This window comes from Callithrix jacchus, chromosome 2 (assembly GCF_049354715.1).
Source record: "Callithrix jacchus isolate 240 chromosome 2, calJac240_pri, whole genome shotgun sequence".
In the NCBI taxonomy this organism is placed as follows: domain Eukaryota; kingdom Metazoa; phylum Chordata; class Mammalia; order Primates; family Cebidae; genus Callithrix; species Callithrix jacchus.
Window position 1 is genome coordinate 162,001,946 of NC_133503.1, and position 16,694 is coordinate 162,018,639.

General features: G+C 33.9%; 1 protein-coding gene across 5 annotated transcripts in view; it reads left to right on the plus strand.

Annotated features, from left to right (window-relative positions):
• Positions 1-16,255, plus strand: part of PAIP1 (poly(A) binding protein interacting protein 1) — a 31,129-nt gene extending 14,874 nt beyond the window's left edge. For all 5 annotated transcript variants that reach the window (XM_078365518.1, XM_008992094.4, XM_002745005.4 and 2 more), the window contains exons 4-11: positions 352-464; positions 4,318-4,429; positions 6,412-6,537; positions 7,728-7,834; positions 8,371-8,488; positions 9,271-9,325; positions 12,784-12,877; positions 15,076-16,255. In XM_078365518.1, the coding sequence (XP_078221644.1) occupies positions 352-464; positions 4,318-4,429; positions 6,412-6,537; positions 7,728-7,834; positions 8,371-8,488; positions 9,271-9,325; positions 12,784-12,877; positions 15,076-15,169 (819 nt within the window). In that variant the 3' untranslated portion in view covers positions 15,170-16,255. The remainder of the gene's footprint in view (positions 1-351; positions 465-4,317; positions 4,430-6,411; positions 6,538-7,727; positions 7,835-8,370; positions 8,489-9,270; positions 9,326-12,783; positions 12,878-15,075) is intronic.
• The last annotated feature ends 439 nt before the right edge of the window (positions 16,256-16,694 follow it).

Sequence of the window (16,694 nt, forward strand, 5' to 3'; positions counted from 1 at the left end):
ACTGGTCAGCAGTTGATATTCTCATTCATAATTGTCATTGTGCAGTTGAGTGCATGTACAGATTTTCTGCAAAAAATGGGTTAGCATCAGGAGACTCTGATGCTCTGCTTTCTGGTAGCCTCTGGTAACTGATGAGTTTTTTTCTTTTTTTCTTTTTTTGTATTTATTGTGGTTCTTGCTGTAAGGTTGGGAGGGAAAATGGACTTAATTTCCTTATGCCTAACAATGACAAAATACTTGCATATGGTCAATTTGGGGAGTCAATTTTTTCCACTTTAGAATGTTGTTGTTAAGTATTTGCACTAATAATGATGTATCTATGTCATATGAAACTTTTCTTTTTTTTTAAAGGCCACATCTATCCCGAATTTCTCTTATATGGGAGCTCGCCTGTGTAATTACCTGTCACATCATCTGACAATTAGCCCACAGAGTGGCAACTTCCGCCAATTGCTACTTCAAAGGTCAGTGCAAATGTAAAAATTTAAAAAAAAAACTACTTCTAAATATACTAGAATTTGACCATTCCTCAGACCATATGTCACAGAAAGCTACAGGAAAGAATAGGGTGTCCCATTCTTACATGCATAATATTTAAAGTTTATGGTTCAGTATACCAGTCTTTTTTTTGTAATGGTCTGTGCATTTGGTTTTGTTTTTAGAAGGGGCTTTTCTTTTCCAGGATCTTAAAAATGAACACTTATGTAGTACTTTGGTAGCTTTGGTTTTAATAAAAATCTAATTTCATTAGATTAGAATAAAAGTGAATAATCCATTTTTCCTTATTGATTTGAACTGCCACTTTTTCACACTGCATTATTTGAGTTTTGATTATGGATTTTCATTCCATTTGCTACTTACTCTATTCCTTTTTATTACCATACAATAGCTATTAAAAAGCTTTTTTTCTTTTTTTCTTTTTTTGAGACAGTCTCACTTTATCTCCCAGGCTAGACTGCAGTGGCATGACCTTGGCTCACTGCAGCCTCTGCCTCTCAAGTTCAAGTGATTCTCCTGCCTCAGCCTACCCAGTAGCTGGGACTACAGGCGCTCACCACCACGCCCAGCTAATTTTTATATTTTTAGTAGAGACGGGGTTTCACCTTGTTGGTCAGGCTGGTCTTGAAATCCTGACCTCAGACCTCCACCTGCCTCAGCCTCCCAAAGTGCTGGGATTATAGTCATGAGCCACCATGCCTGGCCTGTGGAATATTCTTTGCTGTGCTTGTTTTGCCCAATGAACTTCAGAATCATTGTTTTAAATTTCACAAGTCTTATTAGAATATGTTAGATATTTTGGAGATAATATTGAATTTATAAGCTAATTTAGGGAAAACTAGTTTTCTTATAATTTGATGTCTTCAGTAACAAGGTTGTCTTCAAGTTTATTATAGTTTGTCCATTAGTTTTTTAAGATACTTGTAATGGTTGTGAAGCATTCCATTGTGTGGTTAAACTGCAGTGGAACAGAGTAAAAATTCTAGAAGTAGACCCCAGAGACCCTTGAAAATTCAAGCTGTTGATATAAAGATAAATTGTGCTGGTAGCATAACTGGATAGCCATTTGGGAAAAAAAGATGAGTTCTTGTCTCACTCTATGCTAAAATAAATCCCAAAAAGTGAAACGATAAATGCTAAGGAGGAAATTGACAAATAAACAAAATCTTGGCTTGGTAAAGCCCTTTTAAACAAGATATGATACCCACAGGCCCTAAAACAAGCGATTATACATTTAGTTGCATATCAATTATAGCATTTTGGGGGGAAGGCATATATTTATGAAGTAAAAATCGGGATGGAGTCTTGCTCTGTCACCCAGGCTGGAGTGCAAGGGCACGGTTTCAGCTCACTGCAACCTTTGCCTCCCGGGTTCAAGTGATTCTCCTGCCTGAGCCACCCTAGTAGCTGGGATTCCAGGTGTGCACCACCACGCCTGGCTTATTTTTGTTTTTTTAGTAGAGACAGGGTTTCACCATGTTGGCCAGGCTGATCTCGAACTCCTGACCTTGTGACTTGGCCGCCTTGGCCTCCCAAAGTGCTGGGATTACAGGCATGAGCCACCACATCCAGCCAAGCTTATTTATTTAATACAAAAAGAGGAGCCTCTTAGGAATGAGTAAGAAAAAGACCAGTATCTTTATAGAAATACTTGGGATGGCCTCAAATAAATAGATAGAGATACATTTTGGAAAAATACAAATGACAAAGTTATAAAAAGATCTCTAACCATACTTAAAGCAACACAAATTATAGCTTCTGGAAAGATTCAGAGTGAGTACTTATAGGAGGTAGGTTGCCAGAAAGGCTCACTGTCGTATTTTTCAGTGCTTCTCACCCCTGGCTGTGCCTTAGAGTTACCTAGAGACGTAACACAAGGCTGAGACCCTATCTGAACCCTAGGAAATTCTGGACGAGGTAGAGCTAGGGCATGGTTTTTTAAAGCTTCCCAAATGATTCTACTGTGTAGCTATGATTAAGACCCACTCTTTGATTCTCATTGACTGTTACCTGCCTTATGTGCTTCTGTAGTACCGTAATCCTGTCAAAGATATTAATGTGGAGAAATGCTAGTGATCTAACAAGTAAAAAGCAGAGCATAATTTTGCTACCTCTTTTAAAAATATATACATCCTTTGAAAAGACGGAATGGAAGTTACCTTCACAGCAGTTTCCTCCTGGTTTTAGAGATATTACTGGTGACTTTGTTCTTTATACTTTTTTTTTTAACCTTTCTAAAATAAACATACATTGCTTTTATAATAGAAAATCTTTAGCTTAAAAAGTTTTAGTCTTTTCACCTAGTCAACCATATAGGTATTTATGTTTGCATGTACATAATCATATCCTAACATGCAATCTGTCATAGCATTTTATGAAACAAAGCAAGTTATTTCATCAACTCTTACCAACAAAATTGTAACAAAGAAAAGCAGCCAACATGTGTTTTTAAATAACTGATTTGGCATTAATTAACTGGTCTCTTACATTAACCAGAATGTACTGTGTATAAATATCCCAACTTTTTGCTGATGAGGAATTTAATATGTACAAGATGGTAACAAATATCTTACTACGTTTGATTCAAACAGAAGATGTTGCTTAGTTAATGTACCTCATAAACATTGGGTTTGGCCACATATGCACAGTAAGCTATGCTGGAGTTCCGTGGTTGACAAACTGTCAATTATTGAACAAGAGGTAATTTATTTTTTCTTTATTAAAAATTTTTTTCAAAGTCAACCTAAACTGGCTGCATGGAAACCATTCAGTATCCATAGCTCTTCCTTTTGTCTTTAAAAGGAAAACTGTTAAAAACCAGTTTTACAAAACAAGTGACTTTCCCAGAGTTTTCTCACCTTATCAATAAAGATTAAAAATACTTAATAACAAAATGATGAATTTTCAAAGTCCATTATCTGACACCATATTCACTTATGAAGGCAGTGCCAGGCTTACTGTGATTAGTTTTTAGTTACCTTGTAGGAACTGTGACTGACCATAAGCTCCAAGAAGAGGATTTCTTCTTTTTGTCATCTGTGTGAAGCAAATTGGTCAAGTCAAGTCATGGACAAACAGAGCAAGGAAAAATCAGTTTTTTGAAGCTGTCAGTCTCATTGGAAATAGAGAATAAGACAGTTGCTTTCTATATTGTAGTTTTAATGGGATAATTTTTTCCTTACATTAATATTTTCCTGACACATATAATAAAAATCACAAGAATACTGGACTTTAAAATAATTCATTTGATTTTCAGTTAGTTGGAGGCTGTGTGTGTGTGTATTTAAAGATCCTTTTCAAAGTTGTATTCAAAAAAAAATTTACACAGACAATTTGGGTAAAATCAGTGCTTTCTTAACAAAAAACCTATGAGACAAATAAGGTAAGGCGGCTCCTCCCCTTTTTTGGTGCTGCCAGTATGCTGTGAATCTAATTACACCTATTGCAAATTACATATTGCAAATTTAATAAAAATACTATCTATTTATTTAGATAGATAAAAATACTATCTATTTTATTAAATTTGCAATATGTAATTAGATATCAAATTTGATATCTAATTACATATTGCAAATTTAATAAAAATAGTTGAGAATAAAACTATCAGTTTTTAAAACTGGGAGTCTTAGTATGAAAAGATGGAGTATATATTCTAGCCCCTTCAATAGGCAGTAACACTGTTCCTTTATTGCAGAAAGAGTATTGGGACATTGTACTTGCCTCTTGCTGTAGACAGCCTAACTGACAAAAATGGTCATCTTGTTTGACTATTTAAAAAGCAAAGCAATGTGAGATTATAAAAGATATTTCTTTAATTAGATGTCGGACTGAATATGAAGTTAAAGATCAAGCTGCAAAAGGGGATGAAGTTACTCGAAAACGATTTCATGCATTTGTACTCTTTCTGGGAGAGCTTTATCTTAACCTGGAGGTGAGAAGTTTTTCTTTTGTTAAGTACTAACAAGGCCTGAGAACATAAATTGATCTCAGTGAGGAATTTGTGTTCACAGTGTCCTTTCACAACATTAAGAGCAAAATGAAAGAGAAGGAAAGAAAACATGTTTCAGCACCTACTCATGGTAGTGTCTGTGGTTTACTGGACCATCTGTCCATAACATTTGCTCATGGACAGGATGTTGGGAAATAATTACTGAGGTTTTTAAAGTCTGCATACTTTTAGGAAGGTGTGGTTTACATGTGAATTTAAGCTCTTGAGATATCAACAGTGATACGTTTTTGAGTTCTTGCATATTATATGTTAATATCTTTAGTAGGTTGACTTTCAGATGGTGGCTCAAAGCAGTTTGCAGAACTCTGAGTGAAAAGAGAGACTCGAGTCTCTCTAGGCTTTTCACTCTAATTCACTCAAATTGTTTTTTTTAAATATGTATTTTTTTAATTGACAAAATTACACATTTATGGTGCACAACATTTTGATATATGTATACATTGTAGAATGGCTAAATCAAGCTATTTAACATTTGCATTACTTTACATACTTTTTTGTGTGAAGAACACTTAAAATTTTTGCAGTTTTTGTGTATACAATATATTGTTAACTATAGTCATCATGACATACAATAGATCTCTTGAACTTATTCCCCCTGACTGAAATTTTGTGTCCTTTGACCAACATCTCCCCAATCCCCCAACCCCTAAGAATAATTGTTTTTTTGTCCTATTTTATATATTAATCTTCCACATAAAAATGCATTTGTACAAAGTCTACAGCTAAACATGTTTATAAATTTGGGTGGTATACTTAGTTATATGCTTGTTTGTAGGTAGAAGTGCTGCATTCAGCACAGCATTATTACTATGTAATGGATTTGCTCAATTTTTTTTTTTTTTTTGATGGGGAATGGACTCACTGTGTTGCCCAGGCTGGAGTGCAGTGACTCGATCTTGGCTCACTGCAACCTCCACCTCCCAGGTTCAAGCAATTCTCCTTCCTCAGCCTCCTGAGAAGCATGATTCACCATGACCAGCTAATGTTTTTATTTTTAATAGAGACAGGGTTTTACTATTTTCGCCAGGCTGGTCTTGAACTCCTGACCTCAAGTTATCCACCTGCCTCAGTCTCCCAAAGTGCTGGGATTACAGGTATGAGCCACCACGCCTGGCCTCTGCCTGATTTTTTAAATTAGCGAATCTCAGGTAGATACAAGTTTATACCTTGTACCGTGATTTGAGAACTTAAGATCATAAATGTCATAATATCGGAAACATCATAAAACAATGTGGATCCATCTAATGTGTATCTGAGTCATTGTATCTAAAAGGGATAGTAAATTCAGAGCCTAATTAACTATCCCTTTTTACCACAGGTGGACTTAATTTTTTGAAAATTGTATGCCATGTTCTTTTTCAGTCTAATTTTTGTTTAAGCCAAAATACGGACAGCAATCTAAAATAAGAATACTGTTGACCATTTTCTATATGGAGGTAGTGATGCTAGGTCTGTAATGGGAGTGAAGACAAGGCTTAGTTCCTGTACCTAAAATTCTTCTACCCAGTGAGATAAGATACGTATACCACTCTGACGCAAAATACAATATTTTAAAAGCAGAATACAGTTGCTGTGTGTTCAAAAAAAAAGTGGTAGGTGAACAAACTAAAGAAAGCTTTATGAAGCAGTAACATCAAAGTAGACTTAAATTATGCTTATTATATGTGTGATAAATGAAAATCAAATTTTACCCATAGCTTATCAGTTTTAGTAGAGGTCTTAGTTACATATAAAGTAATTCTAACTAATTCTGTGAAGATATCAGAGTGCGTTCCTGTGACTTTTGTGATTTAGCTAAAACACCTATTTTGCCAACACCTTGTTAGTTCATTTATGTATCTGTATTATATTTTAGCATCTTTTTTTTTTTTTTCTTTTTCTTTTTTTTTTTTTTGGCCTGAAAGATCAAGGGAACAAATGGACAGGTTACGAGAGCAGATATTCTTCAAGTTGGTCTTCGAGAGCTGCTGAATGCCCTCTTTTCTAATCCTATGGATGACAATTTAATTTGTGCAGTAAAATTATTGAAGGTAGGTTGTTTTTTGTTTTTTATTTGACTATTTTACCTGTTTACTTATAATTTAGAGAAGTGAGTGAAGTATAGTATACAGATAAATTCAAGATTATTACTTAAAGGTAAATATTGGCATTTTACTTTTTTTCTCAAATATTTTGGAAAAGCAAGATATACTTATTGTTTAATATATGAAGCAAGATTCAGAAGTGAAAAATGGAAGTCCTTTACCCCATTTCCATTTGCAAATTCTGTTATCTTCCCTTCTTATCCCTGTGTGTGCTCTTATTAAATAAAATCTGTTTTGGCTTTTTTTTTTAACCATCTAATGAAGCATCTTAGATTTTTCCATAGCACACAGATTTACCAGTTTATTGAATAACTTCCTAGTATTCCATTGTATGCATCGTTTATCCATTGCATAAGACCTATCAAGATTTATTGATGAATATTTGGATTATCTTCAGTTTAGCCACTGCAGCATTGCTAGTTATCTTTCCTCTTATCTTTATATGTGCAGATACTTTTGTAGGTTAAACTCGTAAACGTGGATTTGGTGGGTCAATGAGCATATGTACTTTACGACAGATAATGGCTAGCTTGTCTTCCAAATGCTGAACCAGAGTATATCTCCATCAACAAAATGAGTACATCTCTTCCTACATTCTTATAGTGATGGATATAATCAATCTTGGTTTTTGTTTTGTCATAGATGACGAGTTAACAACAAAACCTCATTTTACTTTGCATTGTCCTGATCTCTAATAATTTTAAGCATTTCTTCATGTTTATTAAGCCGTTTGGATATTATTTTCTATAAATTACCTGTTTAAATCCTTAACTCACTTATTTCCTGATGAAATGTGTTTGTGTTTTTTTTAAATTCAAAGCTTCTAACTTTGTTGCATGTTGTATATTTAAAAAAAAAATGATATGTTCATTAAAAAAATCTAGTGGCCTATCTTAGTCATAGGGATTATAACATAGTCGTTGACATAAAACCCATGATTAAAGTTCTGCTGTAGTTTAATTCTTTAGTTTTTCTCAGTCAAGGGAAACATAGAGGGTGTGGAGATAACTGAATATTAGAGAATAATTAGGAATATTAAACTTCCTAAATTCATCTTAAGGAATAAACTGATATCCTTTTAGAATTTCTGTAATACACTGTTGGATTTCTTATTTTACTGACACCTGCTTTTTTAGTTGACAGGATCAGTTTTGGAAGATGCTTGGAAGGAAAAAGGAAAGATGGATATGGAAGAAATTATTCAGAGAATTGAAAATGTTGTCCTAGATGCAAACTGCAGTAGGTAGGAAAAGAAGTAATGTAAATAGCCAGTACATGTCAATTTCTTGCTTTTTCTTTGGAGATTGTTTTTTAATCTGCTATACCTCAGAAGGGTAGTTGATATCTAACGGATATGCAAAAATAATTTCTTTCAAGGAATAATATTTTATTTACAGTTTCTGCTCACTGGACATTTTTGCTCAATTACATTTCGAAATTGAAAAACTTAATTTTCTTATGTTAAGATATGAGTTAAATGAAAAAATGATCCAGCTATTAACTGTCCAACAAGTAAAAGTACTGGTGTAAGTATAGTAGGACCCATAAAAATGTTTGAAGGATAGCCACTGCCTTTAAGGCCCATATAGTCATAGTTATGTGGAACATAATGCAAGGATGTTTTTTAAATGAATTTGTGTCATATAGGAAATATCTAGAAAGTCAAGGCATCAAATGTACATGTTAAATTCAGGAAATAAAGTTTTAGGAATCTGAGATATTTTAGGGTCTGACAGTCCTTATGGTGGATACACTAACTTATTTTCAATTTTGTCTCAGAGATGTAAAACAGATGCTCTTGAAGCTTGTGGAACTCCGGTCAAGTAACTGGGGTAGAGTCCATGCAACTTCAACATACAGAGAAGCAACACCAGAAAATGATCCTAACTACTTTATGGTATGCCAGTGTTCGTATTTTAAGTTTTGCTTATTGCTTGAATTCGATTTTGGAAATTAGAAGAGCTACATAAAGCTGTTCTCAGTATTTGATGCCTAATAACTCTCTTCACTGGCTTTGAGTGACATTGCAGCCCTCAGAGCCATCAGACTGAAAAAATGAAGAGACCTGGAATTCTCCAGTAAAAGAGTGGACTAGAGAAAGATCTATCCAGTGGCAAGAGAGGTTGACAAGGCTTGGAATAAAGTGAGCACAGGGATACCAGGAAGCAGCTTTTCCAGAGAATTCGTAACCAAGAACCTGCACCTCAGACTCTTACTTTGCATGTTGTAGTAAAGAAAAATAAGAAAATAAAAATGGTTACTATTCCAATGATGCCCTGAAGCTTCTCACATGATCAAACATAAAGCAGCTGTGGAGGAATGTTCCTCCAGCCCAGGTGTTGGAAATTTTTAAAAAAGGAAATGGTGGGGTTGGGGGGAACCACAGCTAAAAATGAGCTGACACTAAATTACAATGCACAACAGAACAGTTCACTAAAAGACAACAGACAGCACCATTAGAACCACAAGAACTTGAAATAATAGAATGGAAATCTGAAACCCATAGTTTCAAACCATAGACTTTCTCAGTGAAATGAAAATGGCTATTAGGGGTTAGGTTCTTTTGCTTGTTCTTGCATTATCAGGTGCAGATGAGTGACATCAGCCATGCATCATTACTGTACTTAAAAAATCAATTCTGAAATGATTACATATTTGTATCACTTTGATTCATTCTAGAATGAACCAACATTTTATACGTCTGATGGTGTTCCTTTCACTGCAGCTGATCCAGGTATGTTGTCTCACAATCATTCCCTCCTCCCAGTTGTTTGGTAAAGCAGTAATTTTATAGAAAACCACATCCTTACCAGCACAAAATTGTAACTTTTTGATGCCTTCATATCATTTTAAAATACCAGTGTAATGGTTTGTCTAATATAGTAATGCTTTTCATAGTGACCACTTGAACCATTTCAAATGAAAATCTGATTCCACATATAGTGTCTTGTCACTTAACAGAGGATGGGAAGAATTCTCAATTAAATGCAACTATTGTGATTTTATATTTCCTCTGATACTTGTTTTTATACTCTTAAGCTTTCAGTTGATTAGATTGGAGGGGAAATATGGTTCTAGTTCACTGCATAGTCAGCAACGTATACTAATAGGGATTAATACTTGTCGACACGAAGAATTACACATTTTATTAATTCTTGGTGGGCGAGAGTTAATTAAAATCCAAATCACTGCACATTTCCTCTTCCAGAAGAGGACCATTCATAGAAAGATTGTCTTAATTGTAATAGATGGGACTGTAGGGTGAGGAAGAGAAATTTTTCCCATTTGGTACGAACTGCAACCAGCTTATGGTTGGAATTTTTCCATATGTTTCCTCTGAATTATAAGCATTAACTGTCCTGTGCCTCTAGCACAAAGAAGTTTGTTTAGGGAAAAGAAGTAGAATTAAGTTACATGCTGTGGGCATCTTAAACTTCACTAAATGTTACTAAATTGTTTTCCAGCATGATTATGCCATTTAATCTTACAGTCAGCAGCATATGAGGGCTTCTGCTCCTCATCTTTGGCAATACTTATTAAACTTAATTTTTGTCCGTTGGATTGTATGAAATTATTTCTTGCTAATATTTTATTTCCCTTATAAGTGATACTGAAATTTTTCTTGTTCCTGTTGCCCTTTTTGATTTCTTCCTTTGAGAATTGCCTGCTTATACTCTTCGCTCATATTTCTGTTTGATTATTTGTCTGTCTTACTGATTCGTAATTCCTTGTGTAGTCTAGAAAAAAGTGATTCTTAGTCAGCTGAGGGTTTTGGTTATCCTCTCTCTCTCTGTATGTGGCTGTCTTGGCATTTTGTTTATAATGTTTTGTCATGTAGAACCTTTGAGTTTCAATGTAAACAAAATTTACATTAAATTGGGTATACTTTGTGTGGTTTCAGAAAGTTTCCTTACCACTTCGTTTTCTTCTAAAAATCATTGTTGCTTTTCATATTTAGGTCTTTAATCTACCAGAGTAATTTTTATATAGGATGATATCGTAGGAATTAAATCTTTTCCATTGACTATTGTCTCAACAATAGCTATTAAATCATCCTTCCTTTCCTAGTTATATTAAGCCCCCTCTTTTGTATACTGTGTAATTCTTCTATAAAATTGTGTGTGTTATTCCTGTGTTTGTGTGAATCTTTTTTTCTGTTAATATCTTTCTATGCCATTACTATACTTAATTATTTTTTACCTTACTATGAGTCTTGTTATGTCTGGTAAGACAAATCTTTCCTCTTATTCTTAAAAATTACTTTGATTTATTTTGATTGTTTTTTACCTTTGTCAAACCGGTTTAATTATTTCTAGTGACTGTCTGGTTTTATAGAAATTCAGTTTGGTTTTTCAGTTTCTTTTCATGGAAAAGAAGTAATGAAGACAGCCAGTAGATCTGTTTCTTTTTCTTAGGGGTTGTTTTTAAATCTGCTATACTTCAAGGAAGTAAATGAAATCTTAGAGTTTTACAGAAAAATCAAGCTGCATTTTGTTTCTGCATTTTATTCAAATAATGTTGACCTTTTCTCAGAGTTTCAAATTTTTTTCTCATCATTCTCAGCATGCTTACTTCTGTTTTTTTTTGTTTTATCTATTAATTATAACCCTTCTGTTATTTCTTATCACACATAAAATTGTTTCCTTAACTGTCATTCTTAAACTTTCATTTGGAAATGAACTCAAACTTACAGAAAAATTGCAAAAGTAAAATTGTACAAGGAATACCTTTTACCCAGGTATACTTTTTGTTAACAGTTATTTATCATTTGTGCTCTTTTTACACTTTTTTCTTAAACCATTTAAATTTCATAATATGACCCTGATTGAATTATAGAAACCTATCCAAAATAGTTTTACATTTGCTTCTGCCAGGAGCCAGAGTGGGTATCACTGATTTGGACAAATGTTTTATTTTCTTGTCATAGGGGTTCTTTATGTAGGTAGTAGGAATTTGAGGTGGAGGCCCATTGTTAAAAATTCTCTGGGAAACCAGTTTCTGCGAAGTGCTCTGTCCCAACTCCAAACCCAAGTAGACACAACTAAGCTTCCCTGCTATCTCTCTCAGATAAAACACCACTGAGGTATTTTTTGTTTTTGTTTTTGTTTTCCTGATGCAACTTTTACGATACCAGCCCATTGAGGGTCCCAGGTTCGTGCAGGTGAGATGGGTGCGGAGCATGGATTCCATCTTCCTGTTTCACATGGGCCCAATACCTTGCATTCTGACTTTCTGTGGGTTTTTAAATCCAAGCCCCTTAGCTACTAAGACCAACACCATCTGTCAATCTCCCAGCTGCAGCAGCTGCAGTTCGTATATGGCTTTCAGTTCCTTCTTCATTTGTGACCTGATGACTTGGTTCTTCTCTTCTGTGAACTCTCATCCATACATTTAAAAAAAAGTCTGTGTTACCTAGTACCTCAAGCATTTGTAGCAGAAAGGTTTTATTGTTAAAACTATCTCTAAATTGTCAAAATTGGGTATCAAAATATCCCCAGCCCTTGAAGCTGGAGTTAAGAGTTTTATACAGACTGACACAATTTTGGAAAAACTTGGCTTTTACCCAGTCTAATATAATTACAATAGCCTTTCAAAATTTCTGTTGGCTTCTGTTCATAAGAAACTAATTTTAAGTCTTAATAGATGCTGATTCATTTTTTAATTCCGAGATTAGGACTTCATTGAAAAGTACGAAACTTAAAAGATATCCAATAACTCTTCCTAAGACAAGGCAGATACAGAGCTCTAATGTCACCTTTATTACTTTGAAGGACTCAATGAAGGGAAAGTTGGCAGAGCAGAAACATCTAGCTGGTAGCTAGCTGCCTTCCCCATCTCTCTGGGAAGAAAGGGAAAGAAAATCCCCCATTCTCAGAACTGATGGAAAGCAGCAGTAGAGAATGTACACAGTATACATTAGCCATAAATGTACATCACCTACAGTGGTTTTGATTTCCAGCTTATATTTATAGTACTATATGTCACTAAGATTTCTGAGCATGCAGGGGACAAAAGCAAGCCAATTAGAAAATAGGTTTTATAAAAGCTGTTTTTTCACATAATTGGTAATTTACTGTTACTTAGACACTGGATCTACTTAAAAGTCATAATATTAAAAAACATTTAGGGGTAATTGGTCATTTCATGTGACATTTTTTCAGCATTTAGTTTTTCTCCTATGTTGTTTTACAGATTATCAAGAGAAATATCAAGAGTTACTTGAAAGAGAGGACTTTTTTCCAGATTATGAAGAAAATGGAACAGATTTATCAGGGGCTGGTGATCCGTAAGTTTTCTTTAGTTACTAACATTCTTCATGAAATTTCTGTGTCTAATTTGTAGGTGGAGATTAGACTAGAAAAAGTAGCTCATAAAATAATGGTGTTTGGGGCCAGGCATGGTGGCTCACACCTGTAATCCCAATACTTTGGGAGGCTGAGGAGGGCAGCTCACTTGAGGCCAGTTGTTTAAGACCAGCCTGGCCAACATGGTGAAACCCTGTCTCTATCAAAAATACAAAAAGTTAGCCAGGATCACAGGATCACAGCTACTCAGGAGGCTGAGGCACGAGAATCACTTGAAATTAGGAGGCAGAGATTGCAGTGAGCTGAGATTGTGCCACTGCACTCCAGCTTGGGAGACAGAGCTAGACTCTGTCTCAGGAAAAAAAAAAAAATGCATTTCAGTATTTTGATTTGATGGTGTTATGTGGTACTGCTTATGTACTAAAATTTTTCAGAAAATTGTATTAACTCACAGATTCGTTTGGAAAATCTATAGTTGAGGAAGATAACCATTAAAATATACTGAAGCATAATTTTTTTAAAAAATAGATTCTATTGTATCTAGACTTTAAGAAGTTCTAAAACTTACTGTAAGATCTTGGGCAACTTCTGTGTCTGCTTTTCCATCTATAAAATAAGAATAGTAGTATCTCTTCTTTTTTTTTTTTTTTTTTTTTTGAGATTAAATAGATTCTATTGTACCTAGACTTCAAAATAAGAAGCTCTAAAACTTACTATAAGATCTTTTATCTGTTTCTTCACCTGCCACTCTTCGTAATTAAAGATATCTTTAACATATTACTCATCATCAGATTGCAATACATTTTCTTATAAAAGGACCAGGAACTTGTGAGATTTAATTCCAAATCTGTTAACTTGTGTATATTTGGACAAGCTACTTAGTTTCTTTTCTTCCTAAGTAGGGGATGGGATAGAATAAATATCTTGAACTTATTTTTTTTTATACCTCATCTCCTGTGTTGTAGATTTTTTAAAAAGTGAACCACTTTTATTCCATTGATATTTTAATTATGGGTCAGTTTGAGATCTAGAAATACAATGTTGCCATATATTTATATCCTAGTTTAATAGGAATCAAAAAAATATAGGGACTTAAGGACCCAGGCAGAACTAGAAAAGTTCAGTCTACTTGGGTGTACCACTGGAAGATAAAGTTGTTCATGGCATTGAACTTCAGGTTATCCTCTTAAGTTTGTTTGGGTAAGCATCATATTCTCTTGTCCTAATGAGCTCATGGTTATTTCAACACATGGCCCTGTATTGGAAATGGGGAAGAAACAGAAAAGGACCCATCAGCAGTTAGTAGGATTGGCAAGATTGCTTTTTCACACTTGTAGGTGGAAAGGATTGGATTATTGGAGGGGTAGGGAAGGGTGTAGCTAGAATCATGTTGTGGAAGAAAAGTGTAGAAAAAGGGGTAAGACCTGGAGTCAGACAAATTCTGGCCCTGCCACATATTTAAAATTTTACATTGATTATTTTAACTTTCCAGAGTCTTTATTTTCCATCTCCAAAATGAAGATGATCATAATGCATATCTTTTTAAGATGGCTATGGGCATTCAGTAAGAATGTGTAGATTAAATCCTTAATCGACACTTTAAATCTTTCCCCCATACTTAACTATGGGAAGCCTTGCTTTCCACCATTTTAAACTACCTAATAGTTGGAAGAAAATCTGGAATAGATGATCTCAAAAGTAGCTTTCTATGAAAGTCTGATTCCAAATAAATGGGAATGTGACTAAACTGTCATTATGGGAATAACCCAGCAGAAATCAAAGGAGGAATAACACTTTCTGTTGTTAAGTAGACATAAAATATTAGTGCACCACTAGAGGTGAATGGCATATTTGAAATTATGTTATATTAATAGTGATAGTGTAATTGTTTATTGGTAAGGTAAATTTATTAATATCAGTCTTGAGCCCCAAGCTTATATGTCAAGCCTTTGATTTAACTTTCAGATTATCGAAATTAACTTATGTCTAAAAGTAGATTATCAAATTAAGTATTTGGTTGTCCAAAGACTGCCATTAATGTAATTCTCAGGTTAGTCTTGTGTTCTATTATAATTCAGTCTAGGAAAGTTGTATTACATTCTTTTTTTTATGACTTAGCATCTTAGACATTTTCTGAATTGAAAAACCTTACACTTACAAATCATCTTTGCTCTTACAGATACTTGGATGATATTGATGATGAGATGGACCCAGAGATAGAAGAAGCTTATGAAAAGTTTTGTTTGGAATCAGAGCGTAAGCGAAAACAGTAAAGTTAAGTTACAGCATATCAGTTTTATAAAGCAGTTTAGGTATGGTGATTTAGCAAAACACAGGAAAGCAAGAAAATGTGTCATACTTATACCAAATTAAGGATGTTGAGTTATATTACTAATGTATGCAACTTTAATTTTGTTTAACACTATCTGCCAAAATAAACTTTATTCCCTATAACTTAAAATGTGTATATATATAAAATAGTTTATTATGTACAGTTAATTCTACTGTTTTGGCTGCAATAAAATCGATTTTGAAATAAATGAAATGTTGAAAATTTTGCTAGTTGGTTAGATGCTTATCCTTTAAATTCTACTTTTCTTGAGGGGAAAAAGTCTTAGTCTGGAAATACATATTACTGCAGAAATGTAGCATCCTTTTTTAGGTAGGAGTATTACAGCTTTCATTTTTGTTTGAGGTTTAGTGTCCCAGTGAATTGAATTTCAAATATGAATCAAATCTTGAAAATCTTAAAACTAAAGTCTTGGAATATATCATTAACAACTGACTTATATATGCAGATGCTATTTGATACCAAGGGCTTTTTAAATGTCATGGGGGAAGAAAAACTACTTGGTGAACTCCAGTTAAACAACCAAGACTTCACTGAAGATTTATTTCAATTCTAGAATTGTTCTTTTTTTTTTTTTTTCAACTGACTAACTTCATTACCTTAAGGCCTAGAACATGATTCTGCTTTATTTATATGGCTTTCTCACTTTTATTTTGTAGCATGGGTTGCATCAACTTTTTTACTAGAGAATTTTACTAGATATTTGTCATTCAAGTTTTCATCTGCTTTATAATTGATACACCTTCAGGGTCACTTTTCTAATACTTTTACTATAACGTGGTACCACCTCAACCCTAATAAATAATATTTTTACCTAATGTCAAATCTTTTTCCAGCTAACTAAAAATAAAACTTATGTACAAAAGGATTGCTTGTAAATATGCATGTAAATAGTTCTGTTAATAACCCACTGTTTTACATTTGGTACATGTGTCTGCTAATACAGTTAGCTTTCTCACTTTTCTGCTTGTTTGTTCAGTCCGAATTAAAGTTAGACTTTGAAAATAAACCTTAAATAGTTCTGTTTCCTGTAAATTTTTGCAGTGGCATCTGGTATTTTAAATAATTTGCTGTTGAACTTGTATATATGACATAATGAATTTACTTAATGGTTTGAAATCAAAGAAATCATATTAGAAGATATTTTGTTCATTCTCTAAAGAATTCAGTAACAAGTCTACCTTGAAAAACAAACAAAACATTAAAACTTTAAAATGCCTTCATAAAGGGGAAGTTTGTACATAATTGGAGTTCTTGGACATTGTAGTAGTAAGAATTCTTTTTTCAAAATGGCTCCTGTAACATGGCAGCTATTAAAATAATCTGCAGTTCTAAAGATAGCACTGACTACAAATATTGGAGGGAGAGGAGGAGGTGTTGAGAAGGGGCAATACAGTAGACCAAAGACAAGGAATGCTAACGGCATATACTTGAAACTTTTAGCAGCT